Source organism: Diadema setosum, chromosome 18 (genome assembly GCF_964275005.1).
Source record: "Diadema setosum chromosome 18, eeDiaSeto1, whole genome shotgun sequence".
Lineage (NCBI taxonomy): Eukaryota > Metazoa > Echinodermata > Echinoidea > Diadematoida > Diadematidae > Diadema > Diadema setosum.
In genome coordinates this window covers 2,562,957-2,585,572 of record NC_092702.1, presented here as the reverse complement: position 1 = coordinate 2,585,572, position 22,616 = coordinate 2,562,957, and the positions used below count along the sequence as shown (strand labels likewise).

General features: G+C 37.7%; 1 protein-coding gene across 1 annotated transcript; it reads right to left on the bottom strand.

Moving 5' to 3' along the window:
• Positions 1–776: 776 nt before the first annotated feature.
• On the bottom strand, positions 777–10,354 carry LOC140242074 (ras-related protein Rab-22A-like). The gene is made up of 6 exons (XM_072321834.1): positions 10,271–10,354; positions 7,784–7,863; positions 5,377–5,458; positions 3,557–3,628; positions 2,513–2,729; positions 777–925 (listed from the first exon to the last, which is right to left on the bottom strand). Exons 1-6 carry the CDS (start codon positions 10,352–10,354, stop codon positions 777–779), a joined length of 684 nt encoding a protein of 227 aa, XP_072177935.1.
• Positions 10,355–22,616: the final 12,262 nt, after the last annotated feature.

Sequence of the window (22,616 nt, the reverse complement as noted above, 5' to 3'; positions counted from 1 at the left end):
CTAAATTGCGACCGGCGCGCTCCCTATAATAGTTTCTTTACAAGCAGAGTGCCACTACGACAAAATATTGAAAGGTTTGAATTAAAAGCCCGGGCCAAGCCCGGGCCAAGCCCGGCACCGTAGGCCTAAACGGACAAAATTGCGGGGCCGAGTATACCGCAATTGAGGCAGGGCCGGGCCCGGCCCTGCACTGTAAACGGGGTCTCAGTGTTTATTACATACGGACACTGGAACTTTTTTACTGTGTGTGTGTGTGTGTGTGTGTGTGTGTGTGTGTGTGTGTGTGCGTGTGCGTGTGTGTGTGTGTGTGGGGGGGGGGGGGGGCTGACCCCATACCATTCCCGTTTCACGGCCTCTGTTGTTACAGCATTCTCCTTTATACCTTTATTATATCAGCGACGTCGTGCACTACCCTCAAGTTTGTAAACGTCCATCAGACTCTGACACGTCGAACTTCAGCGCCATGTGTGTAAACGGTCTTTCGAACGTGGTCAACGGTTCCCCGTTGACGACCACAATAATCACACTCCAATTGAGAAAGCTAAAGAAGGATGACAGTTGACTGTCTCTCAACATTCGTGTCAAAAAAAGCCATGAAAACAGACTGCTGTTCATTGCCGTTGTAGTACTGTATGTGCACTCACGCAAGATGATAGCACGCAACATCTTGACTATCCTTCGTGTTGTCTCTGTAGGCTGCTAAATCCGGGTTTTCACACAAAAGCGCGATACGCAGAGAGCATGTATGTCTCCGTCACATGGCGAAATTATCTCCACTACGTGTTCCTACACAAACATCTACGAGTCATGTCATGCTGGTCTTGACTACTGTCAATTGTTGATGCATCGAGAACCACAGCGCCTCGTGTCCGACTGACTAAATACTCATCTCTCTTCATCTGTGAGAAGGTTGTCAGCATTGCACCTGTATAGACATTTCAGACAAGAGAAGTAGACGGAATACATTAGCACAGGTGTACAGATAGGTGTATCAGAAAATAGTTCCCACTTGAAAGTACATAGAACATAAATTATGTAGAAGAGTGATCAAGAGATGTAACTAAACGCCCCATACCAAAGATAAGGTTGTTTTGTGCATTTGCTGCTCATTTAGGGCTTACCTCTTTGGCAACATCACAACTCAACTAGATGAAAAAGATGACGGTACAATGAAGATTGTAAAAGACGGAAAACATTATTTGGGATTTGAATACTGATTAAATCACACTAGTGTAATGGAACCTACTCTTTACTATAGTATATGCTACCAGGGTTGTTAGTTCTTTGGTCCCATATAGATACGATTGTAACAAGGGTTATGCTTCGACGGAAAATGTAGAAAGTAGGTTGTCAGGTAAGAGTAGATAAAGAATCCAGTATTCAGAATGATAGCAAAGAGTACCAGTTATAGTATATAAAAATCAATCCGTAAATGATGATTATAATGATGGTTTGATGCTGACTTTGGAAGTGATAATAATCATGATAATTGTGCTTAATTTTGATGGTGATGGTGAGTGCGATGATGGTTAATCATGATGACGGTGGCGGTCATTGGTGGTGGAGATAATTATGGGAATATTGATGGTAAAAGGGATTGTGACGGTAATGATGATGATGGCGATTTTGATGGTAGTGATGCGGAGAAGATGGTGGAGTGATGGTGTTGGTAACGCTAACGGTAATAGTGGTAGTGATATTAATGATGATGACGATTAAGACGCGGGTGTTGGTGATGGTGTTGTCATATTGGTGATGTTATGGTTGTGAAAATGATGGTGGTGGTGAAAAACTTGGTTGAGATGATAATGGTGATGATGGTGATGGTAATGATAATGGTAAGGTGATTTATGGTTGCTTATGAGAATTATGGAATGATACCAATAGCACGAATTTATTCAGATAAATTGCACATCGAGTTGAACAACAGGGGTAGGTCGACAAATGTGAAAAATTATGGTCCGAAATAAACACGAAACAGAAATGGTTGTTTAAAAACAGTTAATCACTTGGGTATGATTTAGAAGGAACATGCAGGAGAGATACAATTATGACATTATTATATACGAAGTACTTTTATAACAATTCGCTCGGCATAAGGGACCGAAAACATTTCTGGCTGTTTCTTGAAATATGCAGCAAATATCAATACCTTTGCACAATATCTGCAATACACGCCTTTTATAATCAGAGTATCATGCACAAACAAAGCAGTGTTTTTCGTCGTAAGCGCTATTAATAGCACCTCCACGTTGAAACTGAAACGTTTTTTTTTCTTATGTAAGTTATTTTCTGAGCATGGAGCAAATGCTGATGTCTTTAACGTGCGAAAATAATTAGCAGCTCATGAAAAGTGGAAAAATCGAGTTCTAGCAAATACTATGAGGTGCTACACGGGGTGCTGCATCAGAGGATAGAGTTGCGATTGTGTGCCAGAACTTGTCTTTCTCCTCAAGACCGCCGTATAGTTTATCATTCGAGGGCTACTTGGCAAAACTGATCTTATACTCACAAATTTCGTAGAATATATCGATGACGCCGCTGCCAGTTTTAGCGCTGGACTGGAGGTGGAAGGCACCGTTCCGCTGGGCGTACTGCTCGGCCATGTCTCGGTCCACTTCTCTGCTAGATTCCAGGTCGATCTTGTTTCCGACGATATAAACGAGAATCTCTTCTGGTCCCTGTCTCCGAAGCTCCTTCAACCAGTAGCTGACGTCATCAAAAGACGTCTGTCAACCCAACGTTAAGTCCACAGAATATTAGCATCATGTTATTCCTTCCATCAATCTTTCCTTTTCACTATCTTCTCCCTTCCCTTTCTCCTCTTTCTCTTTCTGCCTTTGTGCTTTCTATGCGATTTTCTCCCTCATGTATTTCCTCCTCATTTTTATTTCTTCTCCTCTTCATTCCGTCCCCCTTTCCGATCTCCCATTTTTCTTCCGTATCATTTACCTATCATATCTAATCATAATAAATGCATGTTCTTTGGCGTCTTTCATTTCTCTCCTTCTGTATTTCTTTTCTTCTTTTTCCTCCTCCTCCTCCTCATCATCATCATCCCCACTTTCTCGTCTAATGCAAAGAGGCGTGCACCTTTCTGATGAATGCCATCAAGATCTCAATATCACAATTATTCCAGTATTGCGCAATCATCAGACGCTGCTGAAACTCGAGTACTGACTTTGACATTGTGTATGCCAGTTTCGTCGCCAATCTTTGGAGGGTGCAACTCTTATAACTATAGTGTTGACCATATTTAATCTTTCACAGGAGGAATAGCTTTACTTCTGATACAGATGTTACAAGGTTTGAAAGACAGCGTCACATGATATATTTTATCTTTATACACATTTTACGGTCCCGAATGACGGACATCCACAAACCTGCAGTTTTCTTTATAAGGCGGACAGAGGGCTTTATTTTTGTATTGCATCATACTTGTGTTTTGTATTCTATAGGTATTAACAAGTCAATATACAACACAATAATGTTTAGTAATGTTGCTTGTAGCCCTGTTGTCACAGTAAAACCTTCGTATTGATATTTTGGTTCTTACCTGATCTGTTATGTCGTATACTAAAACCGCAGCGGCAGCATTCTTATACGTGAGTGCAGACAGAGCGCGAAACTGTCAAAGAAAACGTAAAAAAAATAACGAAACAAAATTCCATTATCCTCATCTCACAACAACTTTATGGGATGACCCTCCCCTGATAAACAACAATAACAATAATAATAACAAAATAATATTCAAATTCATGAAATTCTTCCGTCGAGATGCTTTCAGTTGCAACTGATGACAACTGATGACAAATTGCCCTGCATCGACATGCATCTGGACGGAAGAACTTTAATGAATTTGAATAATTACGCAGTACCCCCTGCATGCTATAAGGATTAGAACCAACACCTGCTGTCGGGCGAAAGCTCGGTGGTCTAGTGGAGATGACGCCTGTCCGGTGATCAGGAAGTCGTAGGTTCGAATCCCGCTCGAGTATGTACGCCCATGATTTTTTATCATGGCACAATACTAAAACACTGATCAATTCAATGCTTATTTACGTCGATGCAGGGCAATTTGTCATCAGTTGCAACAAAATAATATTGTTTCCCTCTGTTTTGGAAGGTTCAGGAGTAAGTTTTCACTATACTAGCTATACATCAGGTGGTTAGTCACCTATGCCACACCAGTAAACTAATTAATTTTGATAACCGTTTCGCCTATACAATACAATAGAAACACACACACTCACACGCATTTCATAACGCACGCTGTATCTTTTCCCGCCTTCTCTTTCCTTTTTTTTTTCTCTCTCTCTCTCTTATGAAAGCAAATGTGTTCCTCAGAGAGCAGATGCAGCCAACAAATTTAATGGATTTGAATCTGTAATGAAGACAAAGCTTTCAGCTTGTTGTAGGCACCCTAATTTTTTTATTTCGAGCAACTGATAGACTCGATATCTATGTTTTGTTTTGTTTTGTTTTGTTTTGTTTTGTTTTGTTTTGTTTTGGTTTTGTCTCGGTGTAATTCCTTACCAAAGAACAAATCAACTGGACCATGATGAATCAATCATTAAATCATACTTTGATCATGATAAAAACATGTAGTTAATAATGTGGCCTGAAAATATTGGTTAAAGCATCAATGACGATCCAAGGAAAATAAAAGGAAATCATGGTAATTTGACCATATCCGAAGCGTCCTTGTCAGTATAGGCCCTGCTCATTTTTCTTGCACATGAATCGATCGACACTGTTATTGTTTCTATATCTTTGCACCTTGGAGAGATAGCCATTATCGGATGGCTGTTGCAGAATGTAAGAGGAACTTAATATTTCAGTTATGCTAAACCTAGTCATAAATGACTCTTTTTCTTTTTTTCTTTTTTTTTGCAGATAAACTGCAATGGAAATCAGTTCATAGAAGTCACGTTTTATGAGTGATAGGCATGTGATCATTATTACAGGTAAACTTCCGACAAAAGTGATCTTTGATCAGTAATATATCTATCGTTCATAATTGTGTGATATAATATTGGAGGACATTCATAATCAAAATCTATCAAACTTTTTATCATCAGTGGATGTATTTAAAGTCACTCTATTGGGTATCCTTCCCTTTAAATCCTGCACTTTCACTTATCAAAATGAATTTTCACTCGAAATATAACATAACAAACGAAAACAATCAATCAAACAAACAAGCGGAAGGTGAGCCTCATTATGTTCATGTCAATACTTGGTGAGGTAAGTTAGTTTCTCATTATCCTGACGTTTTAGGGTTGGATGAGATTTAATCACGTGTGCTCATTAAATTCTGTAATTTCTCGTCCTTTAGAAATAGAATGACCAAAAAAAAAATTATAATCCACTTACTCTTTCCTGCCCCGCCGTGTCCCACAGCAAAAAGCGATACTCTACGTTGTGATAAAGCAGACACTTGCACGTAAAAGCAGCTCTGGGACATGAGAAAGAACGGTAAATAAACGAACATCCATTATGACGACTTTATCTTGTTATTCACTTGTTTCTGTCCTTGTCGACCATTCATTTTCTTTCATTAAAGTCAAATTGAATACATGTAATTCTTTAAAGTCAACGTAAATACAAACACATGCACAAATACGCACTCACACACACAATTATCATGCACATTATACACGCTCACAATCACAATCACGATCACACATGCATGCATACGCACAAAATATACCTTTATAGATACCTCTCAAATCATTCAACAGGAACTCTTTCAGACTTACACTCAGTCAGTATATGATTCTCTTATGCATAGGCCCTAATACTCTGATTGTTCTTTTTCAAGATTCCCTTCTTATAATGGGGATCACCTGTATCTTACTTATTGTTCTGCGTTGGGAAGATAGATTGGTCGTGATCTTGCATGGAGCATCTGAGAACTCCGATGAGGACTGATTTATAAGTTCTGATAATCAATGTTTATCATAATGTTTATTCACAATATTTTAGTCATTTCATGAAAGAAAAATATTGTTCAGAGGGGTGAAGGTTCAGGTGTAAGTTTCTTCAATCTTTCTCCCTCTACAAAGTAACTGCTAGTCTGTAAATTAACAAACAAACATGTCGGAAAAAAGGAACCAGTGGGACTCGAACCAGTCCCTAGTTGCCGGCAGTGACACGATGAACACGGATCAAATACCCAAACTCCGAAATTCCGACGAGTCCAAGGCGGACAAGGAAGAAAGATTAGTCATTTCATTTCATATACGTGTTGTTCACGTTTCTCGAGGAAGAAAAGACCCGCACAGGTAAAATAAACAACGAAACGAGCAAACGACCACGTTTGTTTAAAACCTCAAAGCCCAGTTGCATGGTCAAATACGTTCACACATAAACATTGATATGAAACTATAATGGGGCATAGAATGATATAGGCCAACATAGCTGGCAGATTTAAGTGCACAACGCCTCTGCAATATCACATTAAATTTTGTAAAAGAGTTTCCTGTCAAACATCTGTCACGTTTTTGCTGTTCACTATTATTATACATAACCACACTCCGTATTGATACGAGGTTATCTTCTTTCTTCTTCTTTCTTCCCAATTATTTTTATCATAAAAACAAAACCCAAGAAGACATGAAGTGATCAGGTATAACAGGCGAAACAATATTATTTGTTTGTTTGTTTGTTTGTTTAGACTTTGGCCTGTGATAAATGAATTCTTACCTGGTAAGGGTAGTACTGCAAGTACTGCCAAGCCTTGTGGCTTTAGCAGTCACCTTGATTTAAAAATAAATTTTGATAGCTATACCCTGCATGCGTCAGCAGAAATGCCTACCAAACGTCCCAATTTAAAAGTAAAAAGCATGCAGACAATAATTCACCCTATAACAATACGAGCGAGTTCCGCCGTAGACTCATAGCACGATTTATGCGCATCATGTATGTGGGAGAGTATAACGTTTAGCATTTCTTGAAGGTATAGTATGGTTTTGGTTGAGACTTAAATTCAGGTTTCTGACATTTTTTTTTTTTTTTTTTTTTTGGTTTGATAATGAGATTACTCTTATGAAATATGAAAGAACATAACATTCCACGAGGAATTCGACGCTTATTTGATGAAAATTGGTTATGAAATGGCTGAGATATCCAAACAGACCAATCCTAATAAGAGGTGGGACCCACCTTTTATTAGGATCGCTTTGTTTTCCATTGTTTTTGGATGCCTCAGCCACTCCAGAGCCGATTTTCATCTAATAAACTTTGAATTCCTCTTAGAATGGTATGCTCTGTATTATTTCATAAGTGTTTTTTGGTATCTCGCAAATAGTTAAAAGCCCAATCCTCATTTCCATCAATACTATACTTTCCCTTTGAAGTCTAACGTTACTCACTAGCAGTTTGCTGTTCATTACATCAAAGTGTCTGTTTTGTGTTTTAATCTGTGACTCATGGCTGATTTCATGACATTATTTGTATACGCGAACATTATTTCATTGTTTCCCTAATTTGTTGGAGATGAAACAAAATCATCAACAACTCTTCAAATGGGAAGACGTTTACATCTTAGCAAATCGTAGTTCTGAGCACACTACATGTGAACGTGTCTTATCATTTATATCACTTTGTGCGTGTGTAATAATGTGTGTGTGTATGTGTGTGAATAATATGCATCATGTTACTTTGTTAAGGAACTAAATGAAATCTTGCCCTATTCACATACAGTGCGAGTACTCTTGTTTTTTCGTGTATGATAGGCCTAAAACGATAACAAAAAAAGAAAAAAAATCCCCAAACTTACCCAATGGTGGTCTCGTACTTCTCATTAAAAGTTCCCTTCAAGAACCGGTTCGTTATGCTCGTTTTTCCTACACAGTGTTTCTGGTGGCAAGCGTGACGAAACAGAGGAAGGAAAACAGACAAGAGAATACACGGAACCAGAATAAAAGTCAGTATCGACGGATCACATTAATGTGTCACTGTGTTATAGATATAGTTGTACGTGAAGACTTTCACAATGATATCAATTGTTTTTGCAATCGATGTGAAAAGACTTACACGATTTATTTCTATAATCGTGCACAACTGCGGCACAAAAAAAAAAAAACAAACAAACAAACAACAACAAACCCAAAACAAATCAAAACCATAAAAAGGTGACATACAGATTGCTGAATCCGTTTTGATACATAATTCGCACAACAGTGAGGTACATGTATATAATACTCCGTGTGCACGTCGCCTCTATACTTTCACTCCCCTTCTCTCATGGGGACAAGATGCAAAGAAGTGTCTGTGTGTGTGTGTGGGGGGGGGGTGGGGGGGGGAGAGCATCCCTCTTTTCGAGAGTCATACATAGGGATATTTCCCTTCTTTGGCCGTACCGATGTATAGACGCTAGACACCGGTCCTCTATCGAAATCTAACGGTAATCATAACGTTCCTCTCATGCTATAATAGGCAGTGTGTAAACAAGTAAAGATTTGTTACAAAATCGCTTCACGAACTGCTGTTAGGAAAACTACATAATATTAGTAAAGGTGAAGTGATGAACTTTGAACCCGTATTTCATTGTATTGTTCCTTGTCATTATAAATAAATAGACTCTAGGCAAGGGATTCAACAATAAGCGAGCACACACCATGACAATCACAATCCGTACAGGCTTAACAGTATACTGTACACTGGGTACCATGGACCTTCAACATTTGAAGAGTTTGTTTGCAAAAACCGATAAGTCCATTTTTTTTAAAGATTTTGAAGTACGGTCTCTGTCATAAAGCACAAAATAATACCTTTCAAATGATATATTGGTCACTACATATAAAGGTACATTTTTGAAGTTATTGTCAAAAGAAGCAAAAATTTTCTCATTATTCTCTTTATTTTTCTTGACCTTTAATGGCAAATATCTCCATTTGACAAATATGGACTTATCGGTTTTTGCAAACAAACTCTTCATTTATAGCTCCAAATGATTGTATCATTAATGGTTTACTCTCATAAGGTACAGTCCTACCAAGGAGATGCTAGGCGTGCCTATTACAGTACCTCAGTCAGAAGGTCCTATACAAGGCCTATACTGTCGCAATAGCGACATAGTCATGAAGACTCGTGCTACATGAGATCAATGACCATCAGAACTATGTCGCCAAATCGGCTTAAAATCAAGATTCTGATTATCGTCTACATACTCGAAATTGACTTTCGTCGACTTTACTAGAAACTGACTCAAAGTTTATTTTCTTCCAAACAATGGAACATGATTGTCTACATTCGTAACACTAGATGCCTTTAGACATCAAACATCAATCATGTATAATAGGCAGATCACATTTCAAGTATGGGTCTGCATGTCCCTGGATACTTAAGTGCAACCCAATACTTTCACAGCATATTTACACACGGCGTACAGCTGTGCGCAAAGTCACATGCCTCCATGCAGCTTCAGCTTTCGACATATATATCACGCATCGACATGGTAGTCATGGCCAATACTCTATCGGAGGAAAAGAAATAGGGTTTGAGACAATATTCTTATCGCCAACACAGCATGGTATGGAAACCAACAGTCAAGCAACCAAAACTTCGTGTTCCTCCCCTATGTATAATTTCAAATGTTGCTGCCACCTGTACTGCAGGACCTCATATTATTTTGAGGGACCACGAGGGTTTACCACACGGAGTATATTATTATAGCAAGGGGTGCTTGAGATTGCATGACATTTGCTCCTGCGACATTTTCCCATGAAATATCTGCAAAACATAAATTCTACCCCCAGAGACTTAACCCTAACCCTAATCATAATCCTCACATCAAACTAAGCCTCCTATTACAACTCTAACCTTTGCTATAACCCAAAGTCCTTGGAGAAAATAAGTCTAGCAGCAAGTGTCTGTCACTACTTGAGATATAGACACAGCGTATCTATAGATAAGGTATGAAAAACACATCGAATTGATAGAGGTGTGAAGTTTAAATTCGATTATCAAAACCTGACTGTGCGTCATCTACACATTATACGACTGCTGCACATTTTAACACAGGCATTTTCACTTGAGCCTTATACATTGTTATACAGCATATATAGCAAAACTACAACTACTTGTAATTGAAGCCATGACTTTTTGCCATTTACGTTACTGATCAGAGAGGTGAGACAGCCGCGTGATCGTATCGGAACTGAAACTTTGCAATGACATACGTATCAATATAGAGGCTATACTCAAACGAGAAAGCGACACGTTTGCAACTAACAGCTGGCGAGAAGAGCGGCAGTCGACTTACCCCAAGTAGACAAACTTTCACGTCGCAGTGGGCCATGTTTTCCGCCGCGATCCCGTAGGCAACTGGACCAGTTTGCGCCAACATCTTTTTAAGTACACTTTGCGAAATATCGCCGGTGGTATTCAAAGTGCCGAAGATTTCGCCCGTCCCGAAAGGGGAAAACCCTTCCGTTCAACCCCGAGTAACATGTCATGCACGGTGCAAACATCAAACACCTCGTGCATGCACAGTCTGTTTGTTTGCTAACCGCTCTACGCTGTGGATCGCCAACAAAACAAGGAAGTCCACGCTATTCCCGTCAGTCAGTTTCAGTCTGGACAAAGATCAGCTTCTCCCATGCAGTCATACAGAGTGAAACCATAGGAACCTTCACCTTATATACGTGATAAAGTCATTCATTAAAAACACTTTCTGTTTCCAAGCCATTCTATTGACACCTTTTTAGAGTTCTGCGTGTGTGTGCCAGTCCTCATTCGACCTTTGTCCCCTGATGGACTAAAACAGTTTTTATCAAACCATTTTCAATAATGAATAAGAGTTTGTTTTTTTCAAGGTCATCCTTATCACACCATGGGAGTATTGCACCTGTCACATGTTTTATTTCGATGAGGATTAAAATACGCGATTTTTTTTTTTTTACTTTCTTTATCAAGAGTAAACCAATAACCAGCTGAGATAATGGGAAAAAATCCAACACGATTGAGAAAAAAAAAAGATAAAGAAACGAAATTATGCAAAACGTTCTCGCATTGGTTCTAAAACCCTTCAGCTTTTCTTTTCCAATGACAGTGATGGGAATGCCTATATACTTCGTCATGTGTCGGTATTGCACAAGGGGAGTTTCATTGTCATACCGTGCTCTCTTTTCCCCTAGACCCTCACGAGTATAATTGCTACTCAGCGATCATCCACATCACTGATTTCAGCTAATTCTCTCCAACTAATACAATATCACTGTTACCCCTGTCAGAAGAAAAGAAGAGTTTTTTTTTTTATTTTCAATTATTTGTACATTATTCTGCATTTTCGTAGTTAAAGGGATAGTACAGTTTTGGTTGAGACCTAATTTCAGGTTTCTAACATTTTTTGGTGAGATAATTAGAAGCCTCTTAAGAAATATGAAAGAGCATGTAATTCTGTGAGGAATTCAACATTTATTTGATGAAAATTGGTTTTGAAATGGCTGAGATATCAAAAAAGAGCGATTCTACTAAAGTGTGGGACCCACACTTTATCACGATCGCTTTGTTTTAGTTTGTTTTTGGATGTTTCAGTCATTCCAAACCTGATTTTCATCAAATAAACTTTGAATTCCTCTTAAAATGGTATGCTCTGTACTATATGACAAGTGTTTTCTTGGTATGTTGCAAAAAGTTAAATGCCAAATTCTCATCTCCACCAATACTGTACTATCCCTTTAACAGACTTCCCATCCCCCCCCCTCATACTTTTTTTTTGTGCATTATACATAGGTTCTTACCACTCATGGCCCCTCTTTTTTTTTTCCTGTTTTGTTTTTCAGAAAATACAGCTTGTCAGCAGCCGATGCTGTTAGAGGAGTGGCATCAAAAAGTGTGAAGACTTTTTTTTTCTTTTTCTTTTTCTCTCTTTTTTCGGAGGGGGGGGGGGGGGAGGGGTTGTTTGTCAGCCGATTAACCCCGAGAGTGGCGCCCAAAATGTTAAACCTCCTTTTTTTTTTTTTTTTGTTCTTGCTTGTCAGTCGATTTTGGGACATCCAAAATGGCTCCTCCTCCAAATAAATCGACTTTCCTGTGCCCATAAAGTGGCCCCCCTCACTTAAAAAAAAAAATGATAATAATAAAAGTAGCGCCGAGTTTTAGTGTGTTCAGCTACGTTCCATCCCACTTATCCTGGGAAGTTCGTCGGGTAGTCAAATTGACAAAAGCAAAAATAGCACACACACACACACATGAATGAAATAAACACGTATAAGGGCCTTTCTTTATTACATAATACGTCTTCTATTGGTGACTAGTCATAAGACTATGATTACGGTCCATAGGGAAAGGAGCCAATTATTAAAAAAAAACAAAAAAAAAAACAAAACAAAAAAAAAACCGAAATTGTCAAGAATCTTTTCCTCCTTCTGCTTTCACTCTAGATGGGTAATGCCTCATTTCAAGACCATGGAAAAAAAAAGTACTGGACGGTCTTCAGCCTCAAGTTAAAACTTATTGTTTTCAGGGGGACAACCCATGAGCCATTATTATGACGGCCCATGAGCTATAAACACAAATTAAAACAGCCTCTTGTCGATAGCTAGGCACTATAAGTAAAACAGGCCCCATGAGCTAGATAGGGCCTACTATAAGCAAATAAGGCCCACGAGCTCGACACTAAGCAAAAAAGGTCCACGAGCTCATTCATTTATCATTCATTCATTTTCAGCAACACAAAATATTTTACATACACAAAATCAGTACAATGTTGTAACAAAGAAAAAATATTGTGAATCGACACTAGTCGAGTAAGCCCCGTGTATAGTATCATTGTGATGTCGAGATCGTGGGCCTTTTTCGCTTATTATAGTGTCTAGCTCGTTGACCGTACAGCTCAAACATGGGCCTTGTTTACTTGGTGTCTATATTGCTCGTGCACGGACTGTACGACTCGTGGGCTGTATGACTCGTGGGTATCGAGCTCCTGACGTACATCAGTCTTCAGCTGGTTCGTCACTAAAAACGACCATCACTGACCATGCATAAAATTGGAACAAGAACGCAACACGGCATATATACATACATGATCAGACGCCTGTTGCATTTAAACTTTTTCCTGAGAAGAACTCTGTAAAGACTGAAAACTCTGGTTAAAAACATGATTCTGTCATTGACTTTAACACAGGAAAATGTCAAAATGTAACCCGACTTTTCCAAAGCGGAACGTTTTATGCCATAGGCCCCAGGAATTCAATACATAAAATGAGTGCCTGGGGAGTTGAGGCACTTAGAAATAAAGAGATTAAGAGACCTTTTCTTAATGATATCCAATATGCATTCAAATTTAATGGGCCCCCTACACCACAGTATGACCTACATTGTATCGTATATCACAAATTATACTGTATCACATTTATTTTTACAAAGAGTATCTATTCAACAAATTTCACGATTCATCCTTAAAGCAACAGCAGGGTCTTTCATTACAAGTTGTGCGTCAGACCCCAATTCAAACCTAAATACAGTCGATGGGATGTACGATGACATCTTCGAGTGGTTCAGGTCCACAGATTAAGCAGAATTCCTGGAATACGAACATGCATGTGATTAATGTAAATAGTGTTGCGTTGCTGTGTTTCATCGCAGGTTGTAGTAACATGCAGACAAGCATTGTTAACAAGGCTATAGTCCACTGGGGGCAGAGTTCTGTATACAATGCATGCACGTGGCTTCTTGTGATGTTGTTTTATTTGTTGCAACAGATGTATTACAATCATGTACTATTAACATTACGTTTTGATTTAGAGTTGTTTAGTTGATTTTACTGTATTAAATTCCAAATTTAATTCAAATGAATTTATGGGAATTTTCTGCATTGAATATCATATTACAAATGAAATACAGTCATTTCTTTTTATTTTCAAGACAATAAAATATACACTGTGTACACATCCGAACATACGTGTAATCGCAGATTAAAGAAAAGAATAAGAGAACACATCAATTGGGAACCACTCGGGATAAAGTGAATCAAATGATCTGACTGAATTATGGCACATGTATTGGGAGTGTGAATGCAGAAGGCTGAGCAGGATAGGCCTAATCCGTCCTTTTACAATATATGGGACTGAACATATCATGATTCTGTGATTTCACGGTTAACAAAGTAAACAAACAACAGTACGGAGTTACGATGACAGCATAAGATAGGCCCTGAACATTAATCACCGATTATTATGATAGAGAGAAGGGACATTGTCAAATCATATCACAATCGCCACACGGCTTAACTAAAAAATAAAAACTTTAATAATTTTATATCCATTTATATCCATGTGCATGATACAAGGTGACCTACATAATGGAGAGATTTCTTATTACCCTCTTCCATTGCCTTATTACTACACGTATTAGATCTTGATAAGTTCATTACACCTTTATCAGCAATTAACCTACATGAAATAGATTGTATGAAAAAATTGACCTATATACAATGTTAAATACATAGAAATTATATATACAATGTTAAATAGACATTGTCTTGTTTTGTTTCCCTCCCTTTCATAGTCATGCCTGTCTTTAGTTTTATTTTCTGTCTATCCAGTCCACATTTTTGTTCTTGTCCTTGTCATAGTCTTTTTTTTCTGATTATTTCGCCTGACATCAGGATATCAAAATCTTTGATACATGGAGTCCTTGACGGATCTTGAGAAGCCCTCACCTTCTAGAGTAATTCACAAATTTTACAAGCTATACTTTTCTTGTGAATTCCTCTTTTCCATAATATTGCTTACTTGTTTATTTATCCAAACCAGCGTTGATATCATTATGATACTTGTATTTATGTTTTGTTTAAAAATCACGTGATTGAAAGTTCCTTTTGATGTTATGTACTCATGTAAGCGTTATGTATATTACTTTGCATTACTTTATATGGAAATAAAATCATTTTGAAGTGAATTTTGAATTGAAAATACAGTATAGGCCTACTTGCTCTGAAGGTTTATCTATGATATATTTAGTGGGGTTTTTTTTTGTTGTTGTTCTTTTGTTCGTGATCGCTTCTCACTCAAATACTTTATGTGGATATAGAGACAAGTTGCCGTTGTTCCAAATTGTATCAGTGGAGAACATTGTATATGTTAGGCCTATAGATTGTAACATCTTAATTGGTAGAGAAGTATCGATTACAGCATCGCAAGGTCCCAAAAAGCACATTGCGATTTCTACATGTAGATAATTTTGACAATACATGTAATACTAGTAAGGAAGGGGGCATCAGTTTGAAGGTGTTAATGTGCTTTGGTCGTCACCTTAGTCGAGAAAGTGCATATACGACTTAGAAATTATCATTATCTTGACTCTTTACTGATCAGTTTTCGGAAACTTAAACAGCAGTTTCTTTTAAAGATGCTTGCACCCTTCTACTACTAAAATGGCATCTCAGTGCCATTTGTAGCTCAACATTTTGAACTGATATTATTGGCAATGGGACACTACACGAAATATAAAAGCAAAAACTTTTGCAACTGTTTGACATGTTGCCCTTCAATCATCAAACGATCGATGTCGCTTGTTCAAGTAGGTCTCAAGTTGTCTAAATCAGAAGATCGCAAGTTAGAATCCAATGCGAGTGTGATGCCCATGATTTTTTTCTCCAAATCATTGCTATTAAAGGGCTGCTATAGTATTGGTTGAGGTGAGGGTTCAGCTTCTAACTTTTTGAGAGATACTTTCAAGAAACCACTTTAAGAAATGTTAAAGAGCATACAATTATTCTAAGAGGAATTCAAAGTTTATTTGATGAAAATTGATTTGAAATGGCTGAATAACAAAAACAGCAAAGTTAAACAAGGCGATCCCGATAAAAGGTGGGTCCCACCTTTTATTGAGATTGCTTTTTTTTAGTTATCTCAGCCATTTCAACCAATTTACATCAAATAAACTTTGATTTCCTTATAGAATTATATGCTCTGTCATCATCACAAGAGTTATTTCATTATCTCTCATCAAAATCATTGGACACTTGAAGGCCCGTCTCAACCGAAACTGTATCATCCCTTTAAATACTGAATACTAGTAGGCCTAATCGTTGAATAAGTTGTCTATCAGCGCCATGAAGAATAATTTTTCAATCAGTTGCGAAAACATGTATTCTCGTTTTGCGCATGAAATCACTGCTGATGATGGAGTCACTGATATCTACCTTAGCATCGGAGATCAGTGGTCCGCCGGTCTTTTCTGTTCGTAAATTGGCTTTCCATACTTTACCTGCACCTTTGCTTGCACAGAGTAGATACCACAGATACCACAGATATAAATAGGTCTGTGATGTGGTAGATACGCGCCTACGTACACAAAATACTAATGCAGTTGTTTTTCCTGGAGGCTGATGAGACGCGGAGAGAGACGTTGAATTCCCAGCTGTAAAGCGTGAATTCGTAACAGTTCTAATGTACGATCTTACTTCCACAAGCAGTTACACGTACAGGAGGTTAAATCGTCAAGGTAGGCCTATTCAAATTTTAATGTCTGAGAACACATTCTGCGTTTTGTCCATCAACAGGATTGGCGATGTTTTGTGTAGTCCCATAAGTATGTATTTGTGTGTTCGAAGATGGGCTATCGAATGGTTGCAGAAACTGTTGTTGTCTAAACGTATGACAACTAACGTTAGAATCTAGACCCCTAAAGCGCCTATCATATAATTCTTACTGAATGGAAATCTGCAGTATTACTTGACATATCGAATTGTGAGATGCTTATGACAGCAGGCTATTTCACTCTGTATAATCAGCTCAGCTCATCTTTACATCAGTTAAAAAAAGTGCATTTGATCATCTTCATAAAGAATAAGATTAAATTTTATAATCTAACATTAACAACTAGGTCTAGAACTAGTCACTACAACGGCTTATGTCTATAGTATAGACAGACAAGTTAAAGGACAAGTTCACCTCCATTGACATGTGGATTGAGTGAATGCAGCAATATTAATAGAACACATCAGCAAGAGTTTGAGGAAAGTCAGACAACCATTTAAAAGCTATGAATTTTTGAAGTTTCTGCTTATTACAATGTAGTCACTGCACTGCTTAGAACCCTAATGATAAGACTACTACAGCTTGCTTGTGATGTCAACAATATATTATAAAGAAAATTTAAAGCAAATTCAAGATATTTTCACTTTTCTTGCATAATAAAAGAACACTGGACTACCTCTTTCAGAAGGCAAGGGGGAATAAAGTCGGGGAAATGTGCACTTTTTTCAAAAAGTAAAATTTGGTAAAATTCTCTTTATATATTTTTCTTATATCATTGTACGCATGTGACTGTTAACCGACATCATACATGTTAGTAGTCTTCTCATCCAGCAGTGACTGCGCAGAAACTGTAAAAATTAATAACTTTTGAACAGATCGTCCGATTTTCCCCAAACTTTCACTGACGTGTTCTACTAATGTTAAGTCACTGCATTCACTCAATCCGCATGTATGAAGGTGGACTTGTATTTCAAGTCTTAATCTCTATCTCTAATCTAGTGTAGATTCTATCTGCCAAGTCTAAACATGCACTGATGATGGTAATGCAAGCCGCCCTATTGACGACAACGCTGCCCAAAATTGGACCACCTGCTGTATACATGTAGAAGTATGAATAATTCTCCTATTTTAGCGGATTTTTGCGCATGGTCGAACCTTGGTGTGGGTGTTGATAACATTATTACAGTTTTACAACTAAACTGTAGACAGTGTAGTGTTGACTGCGAATGTAATATGTAACATAGATTCTATCCCGACTCCGTATCCTCGTATCACATGTATACCGATAATGCATTCCTCAATGTTAAGATTACATGTACTTCTGACAGCATTTCTTTTTCTTAAAAAAGAATCTTACAAAAAGGATCATCATTGATGTGCATAAATGTGACAACAACTTTCATCAAGAGGCTGGACTTGGTGGATGTAGCATGCATACCGGGCTGACTACTACATTATTAATTGTTTTGTTCAGCAATAAATCGAGGCCATTTGTTGAATAGTTCTTCATATACAGACACTTAGTACATTTGTAGCTTCCATAACTGCTAATGCCACAGTGGTCATTTGCTATTAAACCATGAAAATATTTGTGTCATAAATCTATTTTATCCGGTAAACTTCCATCAAGAATAAGTTTATAAATTTCACCCAATGTCTCTTCAAGTGGTAAGAAATAGAGTGCTACAGTAATATTATTTCTGTGATATTGTCCCATTAGTACAGTGTTTCCATTTTTCAAGGTCCAAATTTAGTGGGGTAATTGTACTGTAGGTATCCCTTTAAGTTTTTTCGATTTCTTTTCTTTTCTGTATTTTTCCCATTAGGCTCAACAGTGCATGAAGAATGATCAAAGCTCTAACAGATTACCGGTACGTACATGCCTGATGAAGCATGTCTATGCAATAAGCTGACTGAGAACTGAAGGGTTAATCCTGAATTACTCCTGAGCTGCCGCAAAACAGGCTACCAGAGCACTTCACTGGATTAAAGACAAGCACAAGACTTGACACACCAGACCTACTTGTAGCCCACCAGATATCACATTACCTACAGGTAAACTTGTGGCAGTGGTAGTGTCTTCCTAGGAGGTGCATGCACAAGAGATTGAACCATGCCTGATAACAAGGGTGTGTTCAAGGAGGTCCTTCCGAAGCAGGGCCTTGTATATCAGGAGGAGCAGCCGGCAATGGTCCTGTGCAAGCCCAAACTACTGCCGCTGAAGTCGGTGACCCTGGAGAAGATGGAGAAGATGCAGAAGGAGGCACAGGACAAGGTCCGAGAGCAGGAGATGGCTGAAAGAATAATGGAAGAGTCCCAAGGAATAGGATTCTGAGAGCCACTCTATGTGTTTCGTTCTTCAGTGGATGATAAATTGTATGAACATCCAATATTCAGTGATATTGGTATGCTTGAAAGGTGTAGATAACACAAAAGGCATCAATGATAATTTCAATATTTTAGTTCTTGGCTCAATCAGTTCTGCAGTTTAGTGGAATGTTACACGTATGTGTTCAATCGTCTACATTTACAGTCTACAACCTCAATCCAATCACTGCGAAGAGAGTACTATGTGAGTATAGTAGATGCAGTTGATTGTTTGTTGAAATAATTGCTTATTCTGTTTTTATTTTTCTACATGTGGACCTGTTCTGTCACTGCTTTACATAAAATGGTAGCTTTTCCCCAAATCTATACTGAGTGCAAATTGCTATGGGCAGAAAATCTATGCAGGCTTGATTTGTACTTCAATCTTCACGACAAAATTCATTAATTCCTGTTTTGTGTTTTGTTTTTCCTGATGCAAATGAAGCTCTCACTCAGTCGACCAAGAATGTATTGCACTGACTCTTGACTTGTACATTGGGCTCTGAACAACGTTCAATGCTGCAATAAAAGAGTAGTCAGGTTCAAAACAGCTGTAATATCAATAATTTGATTTGACAATGTTCATTTTTAAGTCACTGTAATCCTCATAATTTTTCTTGATGGAACCTGTCAATACACTTGTACGTGCAAGATTACACTCTTGTGAGACATGAATGCAATTCTTTTTTCAAAAATAAGTTTCAAATCAAGTTTGACTCATAGGCATATATGCAAGCACTAATGCTATCAAGTTCAAATGGCCTGAATAATCTTTTTGGAAAACGTTGAATACTTACTAATTTGATGGAGATGATTGAATATCAGCACGAATCTAAAGCAAAGAGATAATGTTTTCTTCTTTTTTTTTTCATGGAAACAGTGGACTGTATTGGCTTTTAAGTTGTCTAGTAAATTTTCATTTTAATGAAAAATACACATTCCCTCGATCTGTTACTGGCATACTTGTATGTTCAGGATAATATCATTCCCCCTGCTTTCTGAAAGAGGTAAGTCAAGTGCTCTTTCATTGTGCTAGAAAAATGAATTTTATATATTGAATTCTCTCTCCTGATCTTGCTGTCCTATTGTGACATCTTAAACTGCGGCAGTCTTCTCATCCAGCAATAGAAACACCTAGACTCCTACTTTTTGAATGGATTGTTTGCTTTTCCTCAAAATTCACTTGTAATCAACCTGTGTGAACATTGTACTAAGGCCCCCCCCCCCAAAAAAAAAAAGAAAAAAGAAATGTTGTATTGGCATAACATGAGATTTTCAAATAGGGTCGGGCGGGCGGATTTTTTTTTTTTTTTTTTTTTTTTTTGCTACCTGTATTTTACGCGTAAAACTCATATCTAACAAAACCCATTTGATAGAGAGGGTCTGTTGCATCCAAAGTTTGTTATATCACCGGTTTAAAAGCATCAAATATTAAAAGAGAATCATATTTTGGACATATGGAAAAACACCCTGGCCCCCCACTCGAACCCATAGGAGACCGCATGCGTGTTCCCGTTTACGCGGCCATTTTCCGACACCAGCTGTTGTTGTTGTTGTTGTTTTTGATAATTCGCAAACCCGTATCGCGCCCTCTCTTGGTAAAAACAATGTATTTCCTTTTTTTTTTGTTGTTGAAAAGTTCAGGGTCGGGTTTTTTTTTTTTAGGGTCGGGCGGGTTATGCCAATACAACGATTTTTTTTTTTTGCCTAATATTGCTGCATGCACTCTATCCACATATCTTTATTGTTTGTATCCCTTTAACTTGTAAACTGAGAAACAGTTAGTGTCTTTAACAAGCAAGTTGAATTTGAGTTGTTTTGGATACACAGGTTGTAAACCTGTAGGGAAATAATAAAGGTGGAAGTGATGTTACCAAGACTGTTTAGGAGAGCCATTACCTGGAAATAAGTTTTATCCCAAGGAAGGAATGTATTATGATCATGTACAGACTACACTGCATTTATTAGATATCCCTCTGATGTGGAAAATCATTGATATCATACAGTCTGTATGTGTAGTGTAGGGTTGTACAATTTAGAAATTCAAGAGGACATACCCAGCAAGCAGGGGGGGGGGGGGGGATGAAGATATTGGGACCACTGTTCACATGATATTGAACTTGCATGTAAACCAAATATAAGTTGATACCATTCACCTGGCGTGTCAATGTACAATAGTTGACTTATTTATTGGAGGTTGACTGTAGTACATATTCATTGTATTGGTCAGTAGGGCATGGTACTTATATAATGTGTAAAGAAAAGTCTACTTCAATTAACTGAAGTACCTCGTGATGAATACATGTATTCTTTGTTCTCCATAGAATAGAATTCACCTTGTAAATTTTTGTAAATCTACCACTTGAACATGCTTCACCTTGATACAGAGTTTCATATTTTGTATTTAAGTACATTGTAAATGTAAATAGAATGTAAGATTATAAGTGCATATCAATTTTCCATTTATTCATTAATTATGTTGTCTCTCTGTGCAAGATGAATGGAATAGATGAGTGGCTGTATGAGTGTAATGAAGAGGCCTTACCTTTCCTCTAAAGGGATGGTATAGTTGTGGTTGAGATGGGGCTTCTGGTATTTAAAACTTGTTGGTGAGATAATGGGAAACCTCTTATGAAATATGAAATAGCGTACAATTCAAAGAGGAATTCAAAGTTTGTTTGTTGATAATTGGTTTTGAAATGGCTGAGATATCCAAAAACAAAGAGGTCCTAATGAAAGGTGGGACCCACCTTTTATTAGGATCACTTTGTTTTACAGTAATTTGTTTTTGGATATCTCAGCCATTTCTGAACCGATTTTCATCAAATGAACTTTGTATTCCTCTTAGAATTGTATGCTATTTCATGTTTCACAAGAGGTTTCCTATTATCTCACAAAAAGTTAACATCTTATTCCCCCATATTAACCAATACTATACCATCCCTTGAAGGTCCCTTGACAGCCATTACATGTTGACTGCTACTTGTATAAGTCTACAAATGGCAATTTCTTGATTTTTTTTCTTCATCAAAATACATTGTATGTATCACAAATGTTCAATCATTCTATGTTATTTCTTCAGCACCCACTAAGTTCTGCCCCTAAAACAATGATAATCTTATCTTTTGTGGTGTCATCAACAATAAAGTCAGGTGAAATAAGCATCACAATACCTAATGTTGTACAACTCAACTACAACTGTACAAATGCACAAACTCACTATGACAAGACAGGTCTCACAGAACAACACCTCAGAATCTTACTATTGTAACAGTTATTGCTCCGTGGAAAATGTTCAAGGATTGAGAGTACAGGAAGAAAAGAAATGGAAATATATTTTATGAAACTTGTCTTGCTATTGTGAGCTGGTGCACATGGTTGTAGCAAGTTGCCTACCATAAAGGTATTGTTAAACTTATTTCACCAGACTTTACTGTTTATGATGTCACAAAAGGCAAGAATTATTATTTTTTTTTTTTTTAATAGGAGTGGAGCTTAGCAGGTGCAGCTAAATGACAAATTAATTGCTGCATGTATCAATCAAATAATTCCAGACCTTGTGATATGAAGACTTATTGACATCTGCAGAATTTATCTTGGACCCAGAAGCAGAATTGGATGTCCTCAGGGGGGCCTTTAAGTGACATGCCTGCAAGCTTATTTACTTGGCCTAGCCTTCCTCTGGGTGAAATGTGAGAATTTGGCATACTCAGTTGATTTTGCTTTTCTTAAGAATTATCTCTTCTAAGAGGATGT